The sequence below is a fragment of the Silene latifolia genome, chromosome 3 (assembly GCF_048544455.1).
Source record: "Silene latifolia isolate original U9 population chromosome 3, ASM4854445v1, whole genome shotgun sequence".
Taxonomy (NCBI): domain Eukaryota; kingdom Viridiplantae; phylum Streptophyta; class Magnoliopsida; order Caryophyllales; family Caryophyllaceae; genus Silene; species Silene latifolia.
The window spans coordinates 24,763,388-24,784,122 of record NC_133528.1 but is presented as its reverse complement, the minus strand read 5'-3'; the positions used below and the strand labels follow the sequence as shown (position 1 = coordinate 24,784,122).

The window sequence follows — 20,735 nt, the reverse complement described above, 5'->3', positions numbered from 1 at the left end:
AGTTTATCACATTTCCATGTATGTAGATTCTATCATGCTTAAGTGTTTCATACATTAATGTTGTACAATTGTACAAGTTTTTTCACCAATTTATCACACATGCCTCAATTATTATTGTTAATAGTTGTCACTCATCACTGGACTAGATGACAATTGTTTTTACTTTTTACCATTGAGTGATTTTTCCGAAGAACTCGAAAATAAACCCTAGGACTAGCTAGTTTTCCTTAAAAGATAGGTATGTCTTAATAATAAAACTGTTAAATATCATCCCACATGAGTATATATGACAAATCTTTTGTTTTTCCACTGTATTACGCTTTTGTCTTATTCCTTTACATGAGCATATTTGATCCGTCTTAAACTTAAGTCGTGTATACCCGAATTAAATGAGAATTTGCCAAAATCCTGAAGAAAGAAGGAAAATAGAGCAACCCCGGATATCAATATAAATATTGTGTAAAACACGTTTATTGCAGCTGAAATTATATTTATGTTTTTAGTTTGAACAAATTAGAATCGTAAATAAAAGAGGCTACTTTGTAAAACATGATCACATGGCTACTTTGTTGAACCCCCTGACTCCTAATGAAATCAAACACGCTATCTTATCTATTCCTGGATCTAAGCCCTGGCCCAGATGTATACTCTAGCCAATTTCTGAAGGTTTCATGAGAGTTTATTAGATGATCTATGGTTGCAGCTTCATGGATTTTTTTTAGCATGACAGTGCGGCGAAATCTATTGAGGTAGTTATGATTTTGAAAGAATCAAACTTGGAGTGAATAACCTAAAGATTGTTCAAAACTTGCAGCATTAAAACAAATGAAAGCGGATGTTTTTGTCAGGATAAATTTTATGAAAATTTGTGACTTAACATGAAATAAAAAGGATAGGCAAAGAATCATTCAGTTAGCCAATCAATGCACAAGTTCAGTAATAATTCTAAGAATAAAGTAAGATTTAATCGAGACCAAGCTAGCACAAGCCAAGATTAAACTCACTAACCCAAGAATGATGCAATGCTAAGCTACCACAAGCAATGCACTATACTTGAACCAAGAACAATGTTTAAGCTAAGCTACCACGTACAAGTCTAAACACTAGTCTTGAGACCCTTTATGTCTAACTCCTGACTATTTTTTTTTTTTTTGGTAAAGAGAAGCAGGATGAAAACCCAAAATAAAAACAAAGCAACACAAAACAAGAAATAAAAACTGGAAACGAACTACACTAGTGGAAATTAAACTAAATGAGCCGGAACTATGCGAGGCCAGGAGACCCCTCCCACATCTTGCTGTAATAATCTGAACAGCTGCGTCGGAATGTTGCTATGATCATACACAACCAATCGGTGGTCCTGCACCACTCCCAAGTTAGCAAGCCAATCCGCACAAGAATTAGCTTCCCGATAGGTATGATGCATCTCTACTTTCCACGGTGTGTCCCGAATAAAAGATTTGCAAATATTCACCAGATGCGAGTGTGCCGAGGTAATATTACGTTCAGCTTCCATGAAATCCACAACAGTCGTCGAGTCCGTCTGAACAATGAGTTGTGTCACATTATGTTCCATAGCCAACATTAGTCCCCTTCGAAGAGCCATAAGTTCAGCTCTCGTCACCGTCGCTATACCCAATTTCTCCGCAAAAGCCCAAATCAGCTGACCAGATGAATCACGTAGAACACCACCCGCACCAGCCAAACCCGAGTTACCCTTCGACGCACCATCAATGTTGAGCACCAACCAATTTAAGGGTGGGGCAAGCCAACGAACATACACCTCCTTCTTATTAGTTAACCTGTTGTTTATAATCACATCAGTCGGTTCCTTTGCCTTCAACACTTCCCAAACTCTCTGCATTAAGAAAGTATATGTATGCGGCGCAATATCCTGAGTTCTATTAAAAACCCGACAGTTTCTCCACCTCCAAAGCCACCAAACAACCACCGAGAAAGTTGATGGCCACGTTTCCAGTCCATCAAATTTGCCTTTCGATAAATTCTCAATTACCCATTGCTTCATATCACTCGCTGTAAAGAAAGACTGGGATCGGGAGAAAGGAAACATCCACCAGACCTTTTTAGCTTCCGGACAGTCCCGTAAAAGATGCTATAGGAATACATGCTACAATATAGGATCAAGCCACAAATCACAAAAACACAAATTTGTGAAAATAAATTAACTAGGGGGCAACTGAGAAAATTTTGAAATAGGAAGTTCATTCATTTAAATAATGCATTTTCTTACAATGGAATATCAGCCTTTATGGTTGAGAAATAACTAGCACAATGCATTAATAATATAAGGACTGAAAATAAAAACTTGTAGAGCAAGGTCATTTCTCATTTGATGATATGATGTTCCTATTTTGTCTTCACCTAAAGGTGAGTGGAGTAGGTGTTGTTACAGGTAGGATGCTGGCCTTGGTCGTGCTCAAAATGGTCCCCAAACTGATATTGAACTGTCATAGTACAAAAGGTAACAAGAGGATCACATGACAATGTGCATTTCTTTTCTTTTCCGATTGATGAGACCAATTTTTGATGACAATTCTCCCTTGCACCATTTCCAATTGTAGGATTATTTTAGGACCATGAGACATCAACCGAGACTTGAAACGAGCACATGGTACGAGAATCAAGTTCCAACCCAATACCACTCGGGTATGATTTTTGAATCCTAATCCATACCCACGCACGAAACAAACACTCTATAAGTTTCATTTGTAATAATTAAGCCCTTTAACTTTACCAACTTTTCACTAAATACTCTCTAAAAAAAGCATTTATTAATATTAATATAAAACTTATAGCACACAAAAAATTAGTAATTTCGGGTTAGGTATCACTTCAGTCGTCCTATCTATCGAAATAACATGTTAGCTCTAACCCAAACCTAAAGATTGTAGAGTATGAGTGTAAAATACACACCCTGATCTAAGCAAATCTTGGGAATCGTGTGCTTTTGTGCATAATTCATCTTTCACCCACAAGGTCTTAATTACAAGTTTAACGGAAAACAAAGGGCATAAGATGTAGTCTTGCACACCATGCACTCTGTTAAAACTAATGTTTTACCTATACGAAGTGACCCCACACTAACTAAGAAGAAAGGCTAATTATATGCTTACGACGTGCAAGTTGGCCATCTCAACCTTATTTAAAACAAGTAAACTATCTTAGAGTCTTAGACAAAGTTCGGTATTTGATGAAAATCTTTCTTCATTGATAGGATGAAAGATCATAAATAATAAATAAAATATTTTCATGAATATCAGAAGTAATATTTTATTATTAAATAAAGTAGCATTTTAGGAAACAATAAGTTTTAATACGTAAATTTTTTATATGTAATTATAACTCAAAGACATACCTAATATATACTCGTTCCATCTATTTTATTTTACCTTTCTTATTTGTTTGTCCTAAATTTCCTATTTAAAATCCTAACCACACATCTTCTCTTAACTTTCATTTTTCAGCACATACTCTTAACCCTTTAACTTTGTGTCAACTAAGGATGACAACGGCCGGATCTGGACATGGTCCTATTAGATCCAGATCCAGATCCGCGACACGAGCGACGGATCCGATCCGATCCAGATCCGATGGGTCTAAATTGGCAAGATCCAGATTTGGACCCTACGGATCGGGGTAGGGTCGGGGTTATCCGCCGGTCCTAATGTCCATGTACAAAATATTAAAAAAAATAAGAAAAAATGATTTGTAATTGAAAGTCCAGTGTGATTGACAGTAGCTTCACAAAAGTATTCTCATGTCCATTGAAGTATTTGACAATAGCTTAAAATCACTCATACAAATCCAAGAGTACACTTTTATAAATCAAACTCTTACAAAATCAAAGTCCCACAATAAAAGCCTTATAAAGTTGAGGAATGAGGTGGATACATGACCTATTAGAATTGGTGTCTTTGTGTTGTATGCATAAGTCAGACCCTCATTTTCTAATTTTTTGTTTTTTTAGTAATATTAAAACGGGTCTTAGGGTCGGATAAGGGTCTAGTCGACCAGATCCAGATCCAGATCCAGATCCATTTTTAAATTAGTGGATCTAGATGCGATCCAGATTCATAGGGTCCAAAATAATAGGATCCATATCCTATCCATCAGGATAGGATCTAGCGGATCTGGACCGGATTCAAGATCCGTTGTCATCCCTAGTGTCAACCCATAAAGGAAACACAAATTATTGTTTACAACCGTTGCAAAACAAAAATAATTTACAACGAGAGTATAAATCCACCCAAACCAACACCTTTTTTGAGGGTGATGGTGTTTTCCATCCCTTCGTTATAATTTACAACCGTTATAAGCAAGACTAACTGGGAAACACAAATAGACAAAGAGAATACTACCGGATATTAAAACCAAAAAGACAAATACTCCCTAGTCCCTCCTATCCAATGTACGTTTCTCTATTTCCTTATTTGGCTTATTCAACCTTTATTCCTATTTTCTTTTTCAAAAAATTTTGTATGGTTCAAATTCAATTTTATGTTGGTTATGTGTTTTGTGTGGTTTAAATTCACCTTTTTTTTTTTAACCAAAAGGCCAAATAAAAGTAGGAGAGAGTATTTAAGAACCCTCACATTAATACTATGTGAAACCAAACCAACCCAACCCTACCCTACCCATTAAATTTTCTCCAATATATATATATATATATATATTTCATATTTATCGGTTTTTCAAATGCGTACCCTAAAATAACCGTTTGTGAATTTTTTTTTCCTGCTATTTTCTCTGCATACATCACTCTGCAATTCTGGTACCACAGCCCAAACTGATCTCACTTGTACATTCACTACACTAAAACCCAGAATTTTACTCCCCATATTTTAGGTAATGTTGGTTAATATTTACCCCTCCCCAACATGCATGGCCGTAATTTTACTTCTTTCACGACTCAATCTTGATTTACTAACAATTCCAAAATAATCCCCTGAAATTCTTCTTTATATTCACACCAAAATCTGAATTAATTAATTACCAATTATATAAATATTAGCATCGTGAATTGTGCGTTTTTTTTTGGGTTAATGTACGTGATTTAATGTGATCCCATGATTTTATATGGGTTTTAACTTTTAACCAAAAGGATTTTTATTTTTTATTCATATACTTCCTCCGTTCTATTGAATTCCATATGTTTGTTCAATTCGTTTGAGGTATATTTTAATCAAAGGTACGAAACTCAACCGAACGAAGAGCGTACTATTAAAGTTTGATTCTGGCTAATTAGTTAGGAATGTGGATAAATTTTGGAGTTTTTTTTGGTTAATGTGTTTATTTTTGTGTTGTTGCAGATGTTTTAGGCATGGTAGGACACTGAAATTGGCAGTTGAACACTATTTTATTGTGTTCTGAAATAACAAAGGGGACCAAAATTAAGGGATCTTCAACAGGTCCCACTTTGATCTTCCCTTTGTAAGTTCTAAAATCTTTTCTTTGGGTACTTTAATTTTCCTCTGTACTTTTCAGTTATAAGGTAATAAATGAAGGGAATGCTTATGATGAGTTTTGTGTCTAATTTTCTGGTGCAATTTTGTTTTCGGTTGAGCACAAATTTCGTCTAAGACGGGTATCAGTCTTAAACTTAAAGCGGATGTGTTAACGAACACGGGTTAGCCTTTTTTTGGCTGCATTGTCATTGTTGTGAGCAAGTTGTGGGGCTTGTAGAGAGTAATCTTGATTCTCATGAGTTCAGGCGTTTTAGAAAGATAAAAGTTGTTTTATATGGTTTTTAGATTGTGATCATGTGAAGGATACTCTTTCAATTTTCCATGCAATTATGAATTTGAGTAATTTTTAGTAAAGGTTTGTTTGTTTTGGTTCCCTATGATATTTTATTTGTATTTTTGCTGTTATAATGGGGTTCATGTGTTTCGCTGGAAACCCGCTTTTAATATGATCATTAGCTTACTAAAGACTCACGTCTGTGACGATTACTGAGGAACGGGTTTAGATGTACGCAACCTTACTTGCGTGACAGAAACAGAAGCCTGTGCTTCTATGTTTTCAAAAAATCACATTGTTTTTCCAATATCCATAAAATTCAGAGTTCGATTCAGTATTCGTTACAAGTAGGAGATTGAGACAAGGATATGCTCCGAGCAACTTTGCTGTCTTTTCTTCTCAACCTTCTCTTTGTTTCTCTGATTTCAATTTGGTTGCATGTTCCAATTTTATCAGATGTTTCCAAAGAGACTAGCGATTGCATGTTGTGAAGGAGTATATTAAAACACTTGTCTCATATATTTATTGATGTCGCCTTGATGTACTCTTGATTGAATAGAATAACTGGCGCGCTTTCTGACTGCGCGCTTCTACATTTTTTTAATATGCCTCCCTGCTTAACTGTTAGTTATTTGTTTACATGGAAACATTGGTTTATTCATTTGCATAATCGGAGGCACAAGGACAGTTTTGAATATCTCGGGTTTCAAACTAACATTCAATGACATTAACAACTATCTTACATTTGCTTTCTCATTGTGAATTTGTTTATTTCGGTTGCCAAGCTGTGTAACAGTCAACTTCATAACTCAGTTTTGAATATCACGGGAGTTATAGACGTATACAATCTGTTCAGTTTTAGTGACTGTTTTTCGCATATGGTTTTAAGTTTTTCGACAGGAAGTGTAGTAAATTTCCAATACATGCTGCATTTTGCAGGCCTGAGTTGATGTATTCTTAAGATACGGGTGACATAAACCTTTATCCAATTATTACATTTAATTGTGATCAATGAAGAATCCAAAGATTGAGAAGGCCTTCGATGCAATGAAGGCTCTAGGAATTAGTCGCGACAAAGTAAAGCCTGTATTGAAGCATCTTTACAAGTTGTATGACAAAAATTGGAGCTTCATTGAAGCAGAAGACTATCGTGCTCTTGTTGATGCAATATTCGAGGAAGACAAGGTCTATCACATTCACTGTTAAACTCCATGCAACTTTATTTAGTGCTATTGTAGAAATTGAGATATCGTTTTTTGTGTAAATGTGAGCCACATAGCCATTTCTATACTAATGGCGGTAATGGGTTCGAACTTCTGTCCTCTATTCATGCTCCAATGACGTTACCTGCTAGCTTAGCCGATATCTCCAAATTGTGACTTTGTGAGTTATATTAGTCAACTTTCATTTATTTGATCAATTATTCTGCCTCTAATAGGAAACTGAAACAAAGAGGAAGATGCCAGTTAATTCCGACCTGTCCGAACCTCCATTCAAGAAGCCTTACAGGAAATCGGAGGAGGATGAAACATCATCTACTATAGATAGCAGTGGCATGAGGGTGGTTCTTAAAGAGGGTGACATTGCTTCTATTTCTTTTCCAGGTGGAATACCAGAAACTTCAGGGTTGCGTCCAGTGAAAGTTGAAAATGTTGAAACTGAACTTGGTTCTTGCTCTGCCATTCACAAAGGAAAAGGCAAGCTTTTGTCTGATACTATGTCTAATTCTGTGAAAATTATGTCTGAAAGAGCATCGAGTTCATCAGGCTTCAAGTCTCTAGCAAATGGATCTGGTTCTGTTCCTGTGGATTTAGAAAACCTTCCTGGTTACCATCGTCCTGAGAAATTGAGTATGCTTGACAGTGAAGGTGATACTGACTGCATACCTATGTCAGGAACTAGCGCAAAGATTTCAGGTATGTTGCAATTTTTCTGTTTTTTGGAAGGCAGTTTCTATTCCTGATGGGCCAAGGACCCGTTATTCTTCGACTTTGAATATGGTGGAATAAACAGAATGGCTCACAAAACTCTCTAGGCTTCTTGTAATGTGAACTAGTTAAGTGTGCATGTATTTCACGATGCCATTTGACACCCATTTGCCTTATGGAGAGCCGTTGAGGCACTAGGTAATGTTGTTGATACATATTGTAGAAGATTAAAATTTGGGTAAGACAACCTAGGCAAGACATGATGAAAATTCACGTTTTGGGATGAATTTATAAATTTCCATACTACCATATTTAGAACTCACCCCAAACTCCTGCCGTAAGATGGCCGTAATCAATACTTACTGAACTTGGACTGGTAGGATGATTGATTAGTACCTGTTTTCTTGTAGCACTCCCTGATTTGGTGGAGGCCTCTTCGTCTGGAAATATATCTGCAAAGTTATCCCAGTGCGTGGATCTTGTGAATGTTAAAGAATGTGGTTCAGCTTCCAATTTCCAGAAAAATGAATGTAGACTTGATATAGTTTCATCCCGTTCAGGAGATGTAAAACTTTGCTGTATTTCCACACTTGGCAAATCAACTTCTAACATGGTCGATAATTGTACTGATGGTGTTCTGAAATCCGTGGAAGAAAATTTTTTGAGAACATATAAAGTCCTTGGTCCTCCTTTTTCTTTCAAGAATTTACTAGAAGACCTTGTTAATAGTTTCTCGGAATCAAATGTCGATTCTGCTAATAAATCATTAATTAGAGTGGCATCCCCTGAAGTCATTATTCAAGAACTTGAACATCTTGAAGTTCAAGATGAGAAGAAATCTGAAAATACCTCACAAGTGGTTCTAATAGAGGGTAAGAAAAGGCAGCCCCGTCTTTTTGTTGCTGATATTGCAAAGGGCGAGGAAACTGTGAAAATATCATTGGTGGACGACCATGGGAACAGGCAGCCTCCTAAGTTTTTCTACATACCGAAGAACATTATATATCAAAAAGCAATGGTTAACATTTCTTTGGCTAGGATTTCAGATGAGGATTGTTGTTCTAGTTGTTCAGGGGACTGTCTGTCCTCTTCGGTACCTTGTGCATGCACCCGTACAACTAATGGTGAGTTTGCCTACACCAATGACGGGCTTCTGAAGTCAGAGTTCTTAACAACTTGCCTTGTTGACAATAGGCGTGAATTTTATTGTCAAGATTGCCCCATGGAAAGGGCCAAGAACCATAAGAAGCCCGAAAAATGTAAGGGTCATGCTGTCAGAAAATTTATCAAGGAATGTTGGAGTAAATGTGGGTGCAACATGCAATGTGGCAATCGAGTAGTGCAACGAGGAATCTCCCGTAAATTGCAGGTGAAATTAGTTTTCTTATTTTTATTTCGCAATAATTGGTTTTATTTACATCATTGTTTGTCCATTTTTTCTGCATGAACTCTACTGAATTCTTGTACTTCGTTTCACTGTGAGGTGAGTTCAAATACTCATATAATTGACTGAACAATATCAAGTATGAATGCCGTTTTTGGTTGGTTTCAGCATTAGACGGCCTTCTAAAAGAGTACCTAATCAGGTAGTCATAAATTGGAGTAGAATTAAGCTTTTCTACCCTAATAGTTACACACTTGGTTCTTTTGTAATTCACCGCATACTAATTTCTGACAATTTCATATCTTAGATCTTTACTTTAGCTAGAAACTCATTATTCTTTGGCTTTGGAATATGATACTCCGTAGAATATTTATGGGAGTTGTATGACTATGCGATTCTCAACTTTAAATGCTTTGTATCTGTCAGGTTTTTTGGACAGCCAGTGGAAAAGGTTGGGGACTTAGGACCATGGAAGACTTGCCAAAGGGCGCCTTTGTATGTGAGTATGTTGGGGAGGTTGTAACAAATACAGAGTTGGATGAAAGAAATAGAAAAAGTAACGGGAACGATAAGCATACATATCCGGTTCATCTTGATGCAGATTGGAATTCTGAAAGTATTTTGGACGATGATTTTGCACTTTGTTTGGATGCTACCAATTATGGAAATGTGGCTAGATTTATCAACCACAAGTACTATTCTATCCCTTTTTTAATAGATTTGCTTAAAACAACTAAAAATCATCATAAATATTACGGAGTATATAGGTTTTCCTTGTGCGTTCCCCTTTCCGGTGGAGCTAAAGACCAATTTTTTGGGTATTGGACTATGATGGAAGAAAGTAAAAGAAATCACCTAAATAGACTGCGCTTCTTTTTTTCGTAAAATAACAGTCGATGCAATTCTGGACACATCATTTTCTCTCATCTTGGAAAAGCCTCTGTTTTAACTGTGTACATCTGACCCCCTTTCTACGGAAACCTTTGAGGCATTGGGGTAATATTATTATTGTTGTTGATTGGTTTTCTTTTGTGGTGCTAACCTCTGAAAGTTGTATGCAGATGTGGTAACTCCAACTTGCTTGATATTCCTGTTGAAGTTGAGACAGTAGATCATCATTATTACCATGTACGGAGTATTAATTTTTCTCTAATCTACTCTAATTTCCAACTTCTGGTATCACTTGGATATTACAACATTACTTATATCGTGTTTATAAATTTGTCTTTTATATTACTGTTTCAGGTTGCTTTCTTCACTACACGAGAAGTGAAAGCCTATGAAGAGCTATCGTGGGTGAGTAAATTTATGGTGCATGATCACATTTTCCCTCGCTTTAAATCCAAATGCCCCATATTATCAAATCACGCTCAAAACTGTGGGCTCGTGTCCCACTTGGATATTACTACAACATTAGTTGTGTTTTTAAATTGTAATTGAATGAATCGGAGAAATAGTGGGAGTATTTGTTATGAAAATGTGCAACTGCATTATTTGTTCAGTTGTTCAGATTTTAAGTGCGCGGTACATCCTACTGTTTGTGATGGTCTGTGTTTGAAAACAGGACTATGGCATTGATTTTGATGATGAGCATCATCCTGTCAAGGCATTTCGATGTCGCTGTGGAAGTACACTTTGCAGAGACAAGAGTCGCAAAGGTTGGCCTTTTTTCTTTGTTTTTTGTTCATCATTTGCCCTCTTGACATCACCTAGGAACCTCCTGTTTTCTAGGCCATTAGTATGATGAACTTCTGCTACTTCCATTTAGATTTGACAAAAGTAACCCGATCCAAATGATCCGATGTTAATAATCTAACTTGCATTACACCCGAACAGAATAACCAAAAAATGACCCAATCTGTTGCGAAATGACTTGGCTCGAACTGACCCTAATAGTTTATCTATTTAACGAATTGCTGAAAAACTTATTATACATGACTACCCAGACCTGATTGACCAGACTTGTGACCGACAACTTGACCAGAAATGACCTGACCTAGATGATCCTAAATAAATTCATATCTTTTGAACCCAAACCGGAAGTGTTTTGTTTCAATTTCAATGTTCAACTCAAGGACTGAAAGAATGTCGAAATATAGAGTTTACTACCAAAGAACATAAAAAGGGTTATAGGCCAAGAATGAAAGCTTTTCACAAAATAGTCTGGTCTGAGTGTCTGACACTAAGAGACAATACAGTCATTCAACATCTGTGAGCTGTGTTTGGAGAGTCGTAGATTAGGAACGCTTATGCAGTGCCTTTTTGCAGGATCAAGATCAAGGCCAAGGGCTTCAGCTAGATGATTGCTAGTTCGTGGAGTTAGCGTGTCGTGACGGTGCATAAACCTTGGCCCCAAGGGAATCCCCTTGAAGAAATGTGTTGATCAAGTTAATGGTCTTGGTTGTACCATTTACACCAACACCAATGCTAATAAATCAGTTATCTCAGTGAATTGAGTATAGATTGAGTATAGAGATTTAAATCACCCTTCTCTTGTTCCGGCATAAGAAATAGGGACAATTTCAATGTTAATGGGATTCATTGAGGTTACGAGTACTATCCTTAATGATTTTATCAACTAATCTATTTTATCTAGTCGTGCTTTTGCACCTTGTTGTAGACAAAAAATCGTACAGATTTTTCTTCGACTTTTAATTCATTTATTCCCCTTTCAAACTCGAAAAAGCTTTCCTTCATTAATCTTGTTTTGAAATTCATACAGTACTTTTTATAGAATCTAACAAAAGACTTGGTGACTTACCGAGTTCTGTTTATCTTGTTTTGAAATTATAAAAATACTACCACTAAATTCCTAACAAAAACATTTGGTAATTAGCAAATTATAGGACAAGCAATTAGATTGTTTACATGAATGAATATATTATCAGAAAATGTCACTTTGCTAAACACATGAAATTAACATATTGATTTATTAGGCTACTATTTAGGCTAGAATCTACCGAGTACTAATTTTAACCAATATAGTGTTTTATTACACTGGGCCATAGTCGAATGTGCATCCCATGTTTATCAAATTGGGCCATAGTCGAATATACGTACAGTGACCTCTGTAGGGGAACATGCCAGCTATAGGGAAAAAAACTACTATCAAAAATGACATTTATTACATTATTATTTGATAAGATCTACGGACAGACATACAGTAATGCTAGTAAAATTATCATGACAATTAAGTCTTACTTAGTTGAAAAGAGTTGAATTGAGCTAAATTAAACTGAAATAAGCTGAAATTAAATTCAAAATAACAAGGCCTTAGTAAATATTTTGAATGTTATTACATTTTTACTTTACAAATACGTCTTATAACTAAAATTGTAGAAACAAAACACTCCCAATAAGTAATACTGGTCTTAAACCCGTGAAAAATTTATCAAAATCATACCATAATTATCTTCATAATCTAGGTTTTTGAATCCTAAGATGAGCTAATTTTCTCATATAAACAAGACCCTTAAAAAGCTTACCTATAACAAACATACTACTAGGTCTTGTACACATTTTAGACCGTTGCATGACACATACCTGTTTACAACTTATTCTCATATTTTTATCCATCATTTCTTCTTCTTCATTAAAATTTTGCCATAAGAAATCCATCCTTTCTTCAACACTCATCAAATCTTCGCGTCGAAAACTCGAACACCCTAACAAATCCCTCCTACTAGGCAACATTTCTTCACACATGCTACGAACTTCCATACGATAATCATCATCGTCTTCAATTTCGTCTTCATGTGGTTGTTGTTCATCATCTGAATGATGGTAAATTTTAGAAGAAATTCTCCATAGAGATGAAGAAGTTGATGTTAATGGATTTGATATAACAGGAAAACTGAAATCATCTGTCGTGTTGGAAATGCTCATTTTTTTGGCTTCTTTTTGGTATGAAAACATGTTACTCCTATGTTAGGTTAAATTCTCTGTAATAGTGTCCTTGGTTGTAAGTTATTGCATGAGTGTAAGTGAGTATATATATAGGATTTACAGTATTTATTAGTGGTGTAAATAATATGGTCCCACACAATGGCGAAGCCAGGATTTTAACATAGCGGGAGTGAAAAATTTCAAGGCAAATTTGAAAAAAGTTCGATAATTTTATGTGAAAACTTTGAAATTTTTATTTTTTAGCGAAGATGAGTGTCCCTGCTAACCCTTACCTGACTCAGTTACCGGTCCCGCAAATGAAATTGAGATAGTGATAATACATAGACGTCTATATACTTGATTGACCTATATTGGACGTCATGGTTTCACATGCATTATTAAATCTTCTTGTAGTTGAATACGATGGTTTGTATGTATATATGAGTAGTAAATATTAAAACTGACTATTGTATATCGACCAAATCTTTTTTGGTGTAAACCATGCATCCTGCCAAGCACTTGCCTGCTCCTCATCCTGGCCCTCGTCAATAAGACGACTTGGGTTGTATGACTCTCCCTCATTAATTTTAACACTGCTGTATTTTAATAGTGTAAAACATGTGATTTATAACTTATTAGAAGACCGTTATATGACATATACAATATATCAGGTCTTATTTTGAAAAAATTGTAGTATTAAAATAGATAATGTATCGAGCACGTGTTGAACCTTGTCTCTGTGCTATGTGCATGCCAATAATGTACTAATTATGTAAATTGCGTTCAACAAACTGCTTCATCTTGTGTAAAAAAATAAAAGAATTGTCACAATTAAGCGCATTTCCATGTTAATTACATTCGTGGATAACAATAACAAAGCTGGGCCCCTCCGCCGCTTGGTTGGTTTAAAACCAACGTTGATGCGGCTTTCTCCCCCTCCTCTTCTTCTGCTAGCCTGGGATGTGTCATCAGAGACGGTTTTGGTTCCTGGGTGTTAGGTTGGTCCACTCGCTTTCTTGGTCATAACCCTTACTTTGTGAGATCCTTGCCATTCGAGATGGGCTTTTGCGTTCTAGAGTCCTTGTGAACAATATCTTGATTGCTTCTGATTGTCTTGATGCGGTTACCACTATTTTATGCCCCACTGCCCCCTTTGGTCCGTTTACTAACATCATTCTTGAGTGTAGGGCCCTTTTGCAGGACTTCCCTCATTTGAAGCTTGTGTTTGAGAAGAGATCGGCCAACCGTGTTGCGGATGCCATTGCTCAGCATTCCATTAGAGACTCTAGCATCTTATTGGGTTGTTTTGAGTGGGATCTTCCCTCTCCGTTTGTTGTAGAACTTTGCACTTTAGACTTTGTTTTGGCTTGCACGCCTCTTTCCCCCCCCCCCCCCCCCTTCCCCCCCGTGATGTCCTCGTAATTGTACTTGACTTGGTTTGGTTTGTTTTATTTCATGCTCTTTTCTTCCAAAAAAAAAAAAATAAATAAAGAGCTTCATAATAACGGTTGACAATATATAATACTTCACCTTATTTACACGTGTGAATATTAAAATTTTAAAACTCGATAAATTTGGTCGAGAATGAAACCATCGACAACATAATGGATTTGAATCGAATCTTTCCTCAAAATAGATGATCCCCATCAGATTTATTGTGGATCTGAATTTAGATCTTGAACCTCTAATCCTACGAAAGCAAGTCGGACGTAAATCAATTAAAATTAGGTATAAATTCGACCCGTACGAAACTACGAATGTGGTAGATGTTGATGCCGCACAAAACGGAAGAGATTATGGATTTATGGGTGCAAATAAAAGAGAACTTAATAATGAGAGATAAAACAAAATAAAGAGAGCTACAATTTGTGGGTGAAAGAAATAAATAGTGAAAGCAACTTGCAACTAGTCGGTCTTGAGGAATAAATACTCCTGTACATTATTGATTTACGTCTGCACATCGAGGTTACAGATAAGTTGCTATACAATGTGAATTGCATCAACGCCGTCCAACCTTTTTATTCTTAATATAAGATTTAATTTCAATCAACTCATGGTCGGAACTATTTTGTGTAAGATTCTATATTTTTTTTTTGGCAGTGGTAAAGGAAACCCGTCTTACATAATCATGGCCCGTTTAGCTAGTCGATGGGCCACTGAATTAAGGTTTCTAGGGATGAAACTAAAACTAAGACAGTGAAAAAAAGGAAAGCAAGCTTCGATGTCTAGAAGGATTCATTGAGTCAAGTGGTGTCCATTCTCCACTCCCGTGATCTGGAATAAGATCTGTAGGCAGTCGGAAAATACGTCCAAATGAAAAAAGCCAGAAGTCCTACCCCAAAGAAGTGCTTCACGGATACCTTTTGCTTCCGCCTGTAACCCAGATTCAGACCAGAACCCTTTACCACCTTCATAAATAATAGTGTCAGCTGAATCATACGCCACCCAACCCGCTGCTGATCTTAATGAGTTCATCCAACCAGCATCCACTTTCCCCCTAATTGTATTACATCCATGGTCCGTGCCGATCAAATAAATGGGTATGCACTCCTTAAGTTTCTCACATACCTCATTAAACGGTAGATGTACACTACAATCATCAAGTCTTGACCTCCCAAGAGAAGACTCAGTCGCCACAATCACATCGGCAGCTGTCCTTGATTGCAGATTGAAAAAAGCACCCGGAGAGAATTTGCAGTCTCTAAAGACAAGGTTGTTTCTATTGCATCAAATGCTCCAAATGATGGCGAGGAAGTGAATAATCAGCCGGTCCCCATTATCAACTCCCGAAAGATAGTTAATCCAATTAACTATCCAATCTCCGATATCCACATGACTATCATTACGAGTTCGTATTCTAAGACTAGAAGCTGCCCAAATCCGTGTGACTACTGCACAATCGTGGAACAGATGATTCACTGGCTCTAGACATCCATTACCATAGCAGAAGCGACAGTAGGGGTCTACATTGATGCCTCTTTTCAAAAACGCCGTTCCATTTGAGATAGAATTAATAAAAATTTTCCATATCAATATTTTCCACGCCTGAAGCCCAAGAAGTTTCCATAACTTCTTCCTACAGAAAGCAACACATACCCTACTAGCTCTATCTAAATCTTTTTCTCTACATGTCTTATTCAAATGATCTTCAAGTGTAATCCCATAACAACTTTTCACCGAGTAAATTCCAGATATCGAATGCTTCTAATAAATTTTATCATTAGGTTGTGAAACACATAGGGGGAGGGCTAGGATTTTAGACCTCCATTCATCACCAAACAGATCATAGATAAGATCCGAGTCCCACTCCCCCAAACTAGGATTAAATCCTTAACCTTGAGATTCATAGCAGACGAGGCTTGTGACGGAGTTAGATTATGATTCATAATAAGTGTCTCCCCATTCATCCAACATGTGTTCCAGATGCCGGGGTCAGAATAGTAACCCACTTTCCAGGCACAGTTCGGAAGAATGAGTTTGAGTCCCAGAGCCACGCTTCTACATCCCCATGAAAGGTTTGAATTTTGCTTGATGGTCATATTCTCCGGCCCAAAGGAATGAGGAAGAATTGTCAGACCTATGACATCGTTGATGAGAAAAGAAAACAGGTTTCACTGGGATGAAATTTGTGAGACAACGTTCCAAACCTTAAAGAAGCGTTTAACTACAGCTCCAGTCTTGGTTTTACCTGAAGGGAGTGATAATTTTGAGGTGTATACAGATGCTTTGAAGAACGGGTTGGGTTGTGTGTTGATGGAGAACGGGAAAATTATTGCCTATGCTTCTAGAAAGTTGAAGTCTTATGAGGAGAACTATCCGACACATGACCTTGAGTTGGGTGCAGTTGTGTTTGCTCTAAATATTTGGAGACACTATCTATATGGGGCGACCTTTAAGGTGTTTTCTGATCACAAAAGTTTTAAAGCACATCTTTACTCAGAAGGAGTTGAACATGCGACAGAGAAGGTGGATGGAGCTCATTGGAGACTATGACATAGATATTATATAGCATGAAGGGAAAGCGAATGTTATGGCCGATGCATTGAGTAGAAAAAGTGTGCATTCTCTATGCACAGCTATGTCACTGATGAGGTTAAAAGATGAAGCGACCAAGATGTGGATACATGTGATTCAGAAGGGGGATGTTAAGGGAGATTTGACGGTTGAACCAGATCTTTATGATGATATTCACAGGAAACAGGCTCTTGATCCTAAGATTCAGGAGTGGAGGGCTGGAGTATAGAAGGGGACAGTGTCCCTGTTCTTTATTCATTCTGATGGAAGTGTTCGGTTTGATGAGAGATGGTGTGTGCCGCCTAAGAATGAGGAGTTGAAAAAGATATCATGACAGAGGCTCATTGCACACCGTATTCAGTACATCCAGGTGGTGACAAGCTTTATAAGGATCTTAAGCAAACGTTTTGGTGGCCTAGGATAAAGAGGGAAATAGTTGGGTTTGTGGCTCGATGTTTGGCTTGCCAGAGAGTCAAAGGGAAGCAGCGAAGACCGCAGGGTAAGATTCAGTCTCTAGACGTACCTGAGTGGAAATGGGAATCTATATCCGTGGATTTCATTGTGGGATTATCGAGGACCCAGCAAGGTAATAACATGATTTGGGTGATCGTTGATTGTTTGACTAAGCCATCTCATTTTATTCCCATGAAAGATAAGGTGCAGCTGGAAAATGGCTACAAGAAGAATGTATTGAGGTTACATGGGGTGCCATTGTGTCAGATCGAGATGCGAGATTTATTTCTTGGTTTTGGCAAGATTTGCAGGAATTGATGAGGACTACTTTGAAGTTGAGTACTGCATTTTATCCTGCGACAGATGGAAAGACGGAGAGAATTATAAAGACTTTAGAGGACATGTTAAGGGCTTGTGTGATGGAATTTGGTGGTAGCTGGGAAGATAGATTGGATCTGATTGAGTTTTCTTACAACAACAGCTACCATACGAGTATTGGGATGACTCCGTTTGAGGCGTTGTATGAGAGGAGGTATAAGAGCCCGTTTTGATGGGATGATAGAGCAGAGGCAGTGGTTTTAGGACCACATATGGTATAGGATATGGTTGAGCATATGAAGTTGATTCGGTAAAAGATAAAGGTGGCCCATGATCGACAAAATAGTTATGCGGATTTTCATCGTCGAGACATTGAGTTCTAAGTTGGGGATAAGGTTCTTTTGAAGGTGTCACCTATGCGTGGGGTGATGCGATTTGGTAAGAAAGGGAAGCCAAGTCAGAAGTTCATTAGTCCTTCTGAGATTTTGGATCATGTGGGAGAGGTTGCTTATCGGTTAGCTTTGCCACCAGCTTTGGATCGTGTGCACAATGTGTTTCATGTGTCTCAACTACAGAGGTATGCGAGTGATCCTTCTCATGTGCTAGAGGTTAAGAACATGGAGTTGGATGAATCTTTGTCTTGCCTTGAAGTGCCAAAAGAGATTCTAGATCGCAAGGTTCGCAAGACTAGAACTGGGGAGACAGTGTTGCTAATGGTTTTGTGGTCCAATCATAACGTTGAGGAAGCAACTTGGGAGGCGGAAAAAGTTATGAAGGAGCGCTATCAGTCTCTTTTTTATCAGGTATGTGTGGTTACGGGAACGTAACCATTTTTCTTTATGGGGGTAGGAGATGATCGCATAAGCTTTTGGTGCGGCTTTTCGTCAGTTTTGGTCCACTTTTAGTATATGCTTTGGGTCATTAAGTTGTGTTTTAATTTTTTTTTTGAGTTATAGTTGCGTCGTTGCGTTATAGTTGAGTTTAGTGAGTTTGTTTTTCAGTATGGGTTTGAACTTTGGGGATAAAGTTCATTTTTAAGGAGGGAAGACTATAATACCTCAGATATTTGGGCTGTTGGGTACTCTGTCGAGTAAGTCTTTAACGCATTCTGGAGTGCATTCTGTTTTATAGTTACTCGATCGAGTAAGTCGGGTTTTACAGTTTTTCGGCCAGATTTGATAGTAAACGCGGAGAGCTATATAAAGTTCTTTCGACAGTTTCCTTTTACTTTTTACCTTTATTTTCTAAACCTTTCACAAAAGAAAAAAACAACGTTCAATTCTCATCTCTCTTTGCTATCAAATAAAGGTTAGGGTTGTCGGATTTCTGAGATCATCACACCTGTGATCGTCATCTTGTGGTTAAGATTTATGTAACACCCCCTTCTTACCCGGGCAAGGTAATGAGAGGATGTTACCATATCTGTTTCCTGAGGCAGTGAAATCGGAGTTGCAATTAAGAAATAACTTAAATAAATAATAAGTTTAGTGATTTACAAATGATGAACAAATGAATAATAAATGTGAACTAGACATTATACAACTTGTCTACCATCTAAGATAACTATATGTGCTACACGACTCCAAGTCCGATACTCGTCCCGTCTCCCGCGTGACATGAAAACAACCTATACTTAACCTGCTCCCCATATGATCGGAAATATCATATGGATTGACACGGACCACCCCGGAAATAGGTGACAATTACACAGACACACAACACGTCAGTTTCAATAATAAACATAAGACACAACCTGGTAGATAGATATGCAACATGCCAATGATATGAATGAGACATAATTATACAATCACCACACCGTTACTGAGACACGCCCAGACATACCCACAACCACCAGTGCCAGGGAAACGCCCACGACACCACACCTCACAAAAAGGAACCGGGACACGCCCAGACGTACTGGGTCTGGAAGCCAACTGGATCCTCTGCCATACGTCATGCCTCAACCACACGAGTTCCTCCGTACTCAAGTCATTAATGTGCACATCTCTCTTCGAGTGGGAAGCTCCCAGAGGCGGCTCAAGCGTAAGACGGTCTCCCAACCGTCTTACGTCTCCTAAACAACAAGTATCACCAACAACAATTTCCATCTATCACATGTATCACTAAATGCATCACAATATGTTAATATGCCCATTTGACAATGAATATGCATACCTCTTACCAATTGTGCCTTTTCTCATATATCATGAATGCCAATCATACTACATACCCATGTATACCAACAACCACATGTTATATAATGCAAATCCAACAACATAGAGGCTCACCAAGGTCCTCAAACATTACCATGTGATACAATACAACTCATAAGATGCAAATGACACACAAATATACACACATATTATTGAAACCGAGTAGGATTAACTTACCTTTTAGCATTCTTCACAAGCAATCCAATTAATAAGCAAGATCCGTCTCATAAGACCGTCTTATCCTACAATATCAAATAATAACTATCACAAATCATCCTACACTATAACATAGTACAAAACCCCTTATTATTACCCATTAATTACACATATATACCTACTAATTACTAATTAAACAACCCAATTAAAACCCCCCTAGAGTTCATACTAACTAGAGAAAGATAGATCTCAACTTACAAGGTGGATGGAATGAAGAGAAATGTGAGCAATCCCTTAAACCAAGCTTGAATCCCATATAAATGGTGTTTGTGAGGGTTTTAGAGAGAAGGGAGAGAGATTGGAGAGATAAGGAAGAAGATAGAAATGAAATAAGAGAAGGAGGTTTGCGGGTTTACAAACCCGTCTGTCAAGAGTGCTCTCGACCGAGTGCCGAGTCCACTCGGTCGAGTGCCAAACACTCGGTCGAGTTACGAGCCCACTAGGTCCAGTGTCGAGTTCACTCAGTCAAGTGACCCTCACTTGGCCGAGTGTTCAATCCACTCTGTCGAGTACAACGCAGTTCTAAGCAATGACCAGTTTCGTAAAACAGTCATATCTCACTCG

General features: G+C 37.5%; 1 protein-coding gene and 1 long non-coding RNA gene across 6 annotated transcripts; one reads left to right on the top strand and one right to left on the bottom strand.

The window, feature by feature from the left end:
• Nucleotides 1–4,646: 4,646 nt before the first annotated feature.
• LOC141647416 (putative inactive histone-lysine N-methyltransferase SUVR2) lies at nt 4,647–11,775 on the top strand. 5 transcript variants are annotated; one of them, XM_074455572.1, is made up of 10 exons: nt 4,647–4,866; nt 5,331–5,451; nt 6,700–6,945; nt 7,199–7,676; nt 8,099–9,057; nt 9,499–9,764; nt 10,134–10,200; nt 10,318–10,368; nt 10,637–10,730; nt 11,341–11,775. In XM_074455572.1, the coding sequence occupies exons 3-10, from the start codon at nt 6,772–6,774 to the stop codon at nt 11,373–11,375; spliced, it is 2,124 nt and encodes a 707-aa protein (XP_074311673.1). In that variant the 5' UTR covers nt 4,647–4,866; nt 5,331–5,451; nt 6,700–6,771; the 3' UTR covers nt 11,376–11,775. The 5 variants fall into 5 exon arrangements, with proteins under 5 accessions (XP_074311673.1, XP_074311674.1, XP_074311675.1 ...); XM_074455573.1 differs by having other exon boundaries at nt 4,721–4,866; nt 6,650–6,945; XM_074455574.1 differs by lacking the exon at nt 4,647–4,866 and adding an exon at nt 4,911–5,209.
• LOC141647417 (uncharacterized) lies at nt 9,637–13,035 on the bottom strand. The gene is made up of 2 exons (XR_012545736.1): nt 12,616–13,035; nt 9,637–10,162 (listed from the first exon to the last, which is right to left on the bottom strand). It is a non-coding gene; the product is annotated as an uncharacterized LOC141647417 (long non-coding RNA).
• Between the last annotated feature and the right edge of the window lie 7,700 nt (nt 13,036–20,735).

Excerpts from the sequence above, each read along its gene's own strand:
- LOC141647416 (XM_074455572.1), top strand. The coding sequence starts at position 6,772 with ATGAAGAATCCAAAGATTGAGAAGGCCTTCGATGCAATGAAGGCTCTA. Across the intron at positions 9,765-10,133 it reads GCTAGATTTATCAACCACAA|ATGTGGTAACTCCAACTTGC; the intron begins GTACTATTCTAT and ends AGTTGTATGCAG. Across the intron at positions 10,201-10,317 it reads TAGATCATCATTATTACCAT|GTTGCTTTCTTCACTACACG; the intron begins GTACGGAGTATT and ends TTACTGTTTCAG.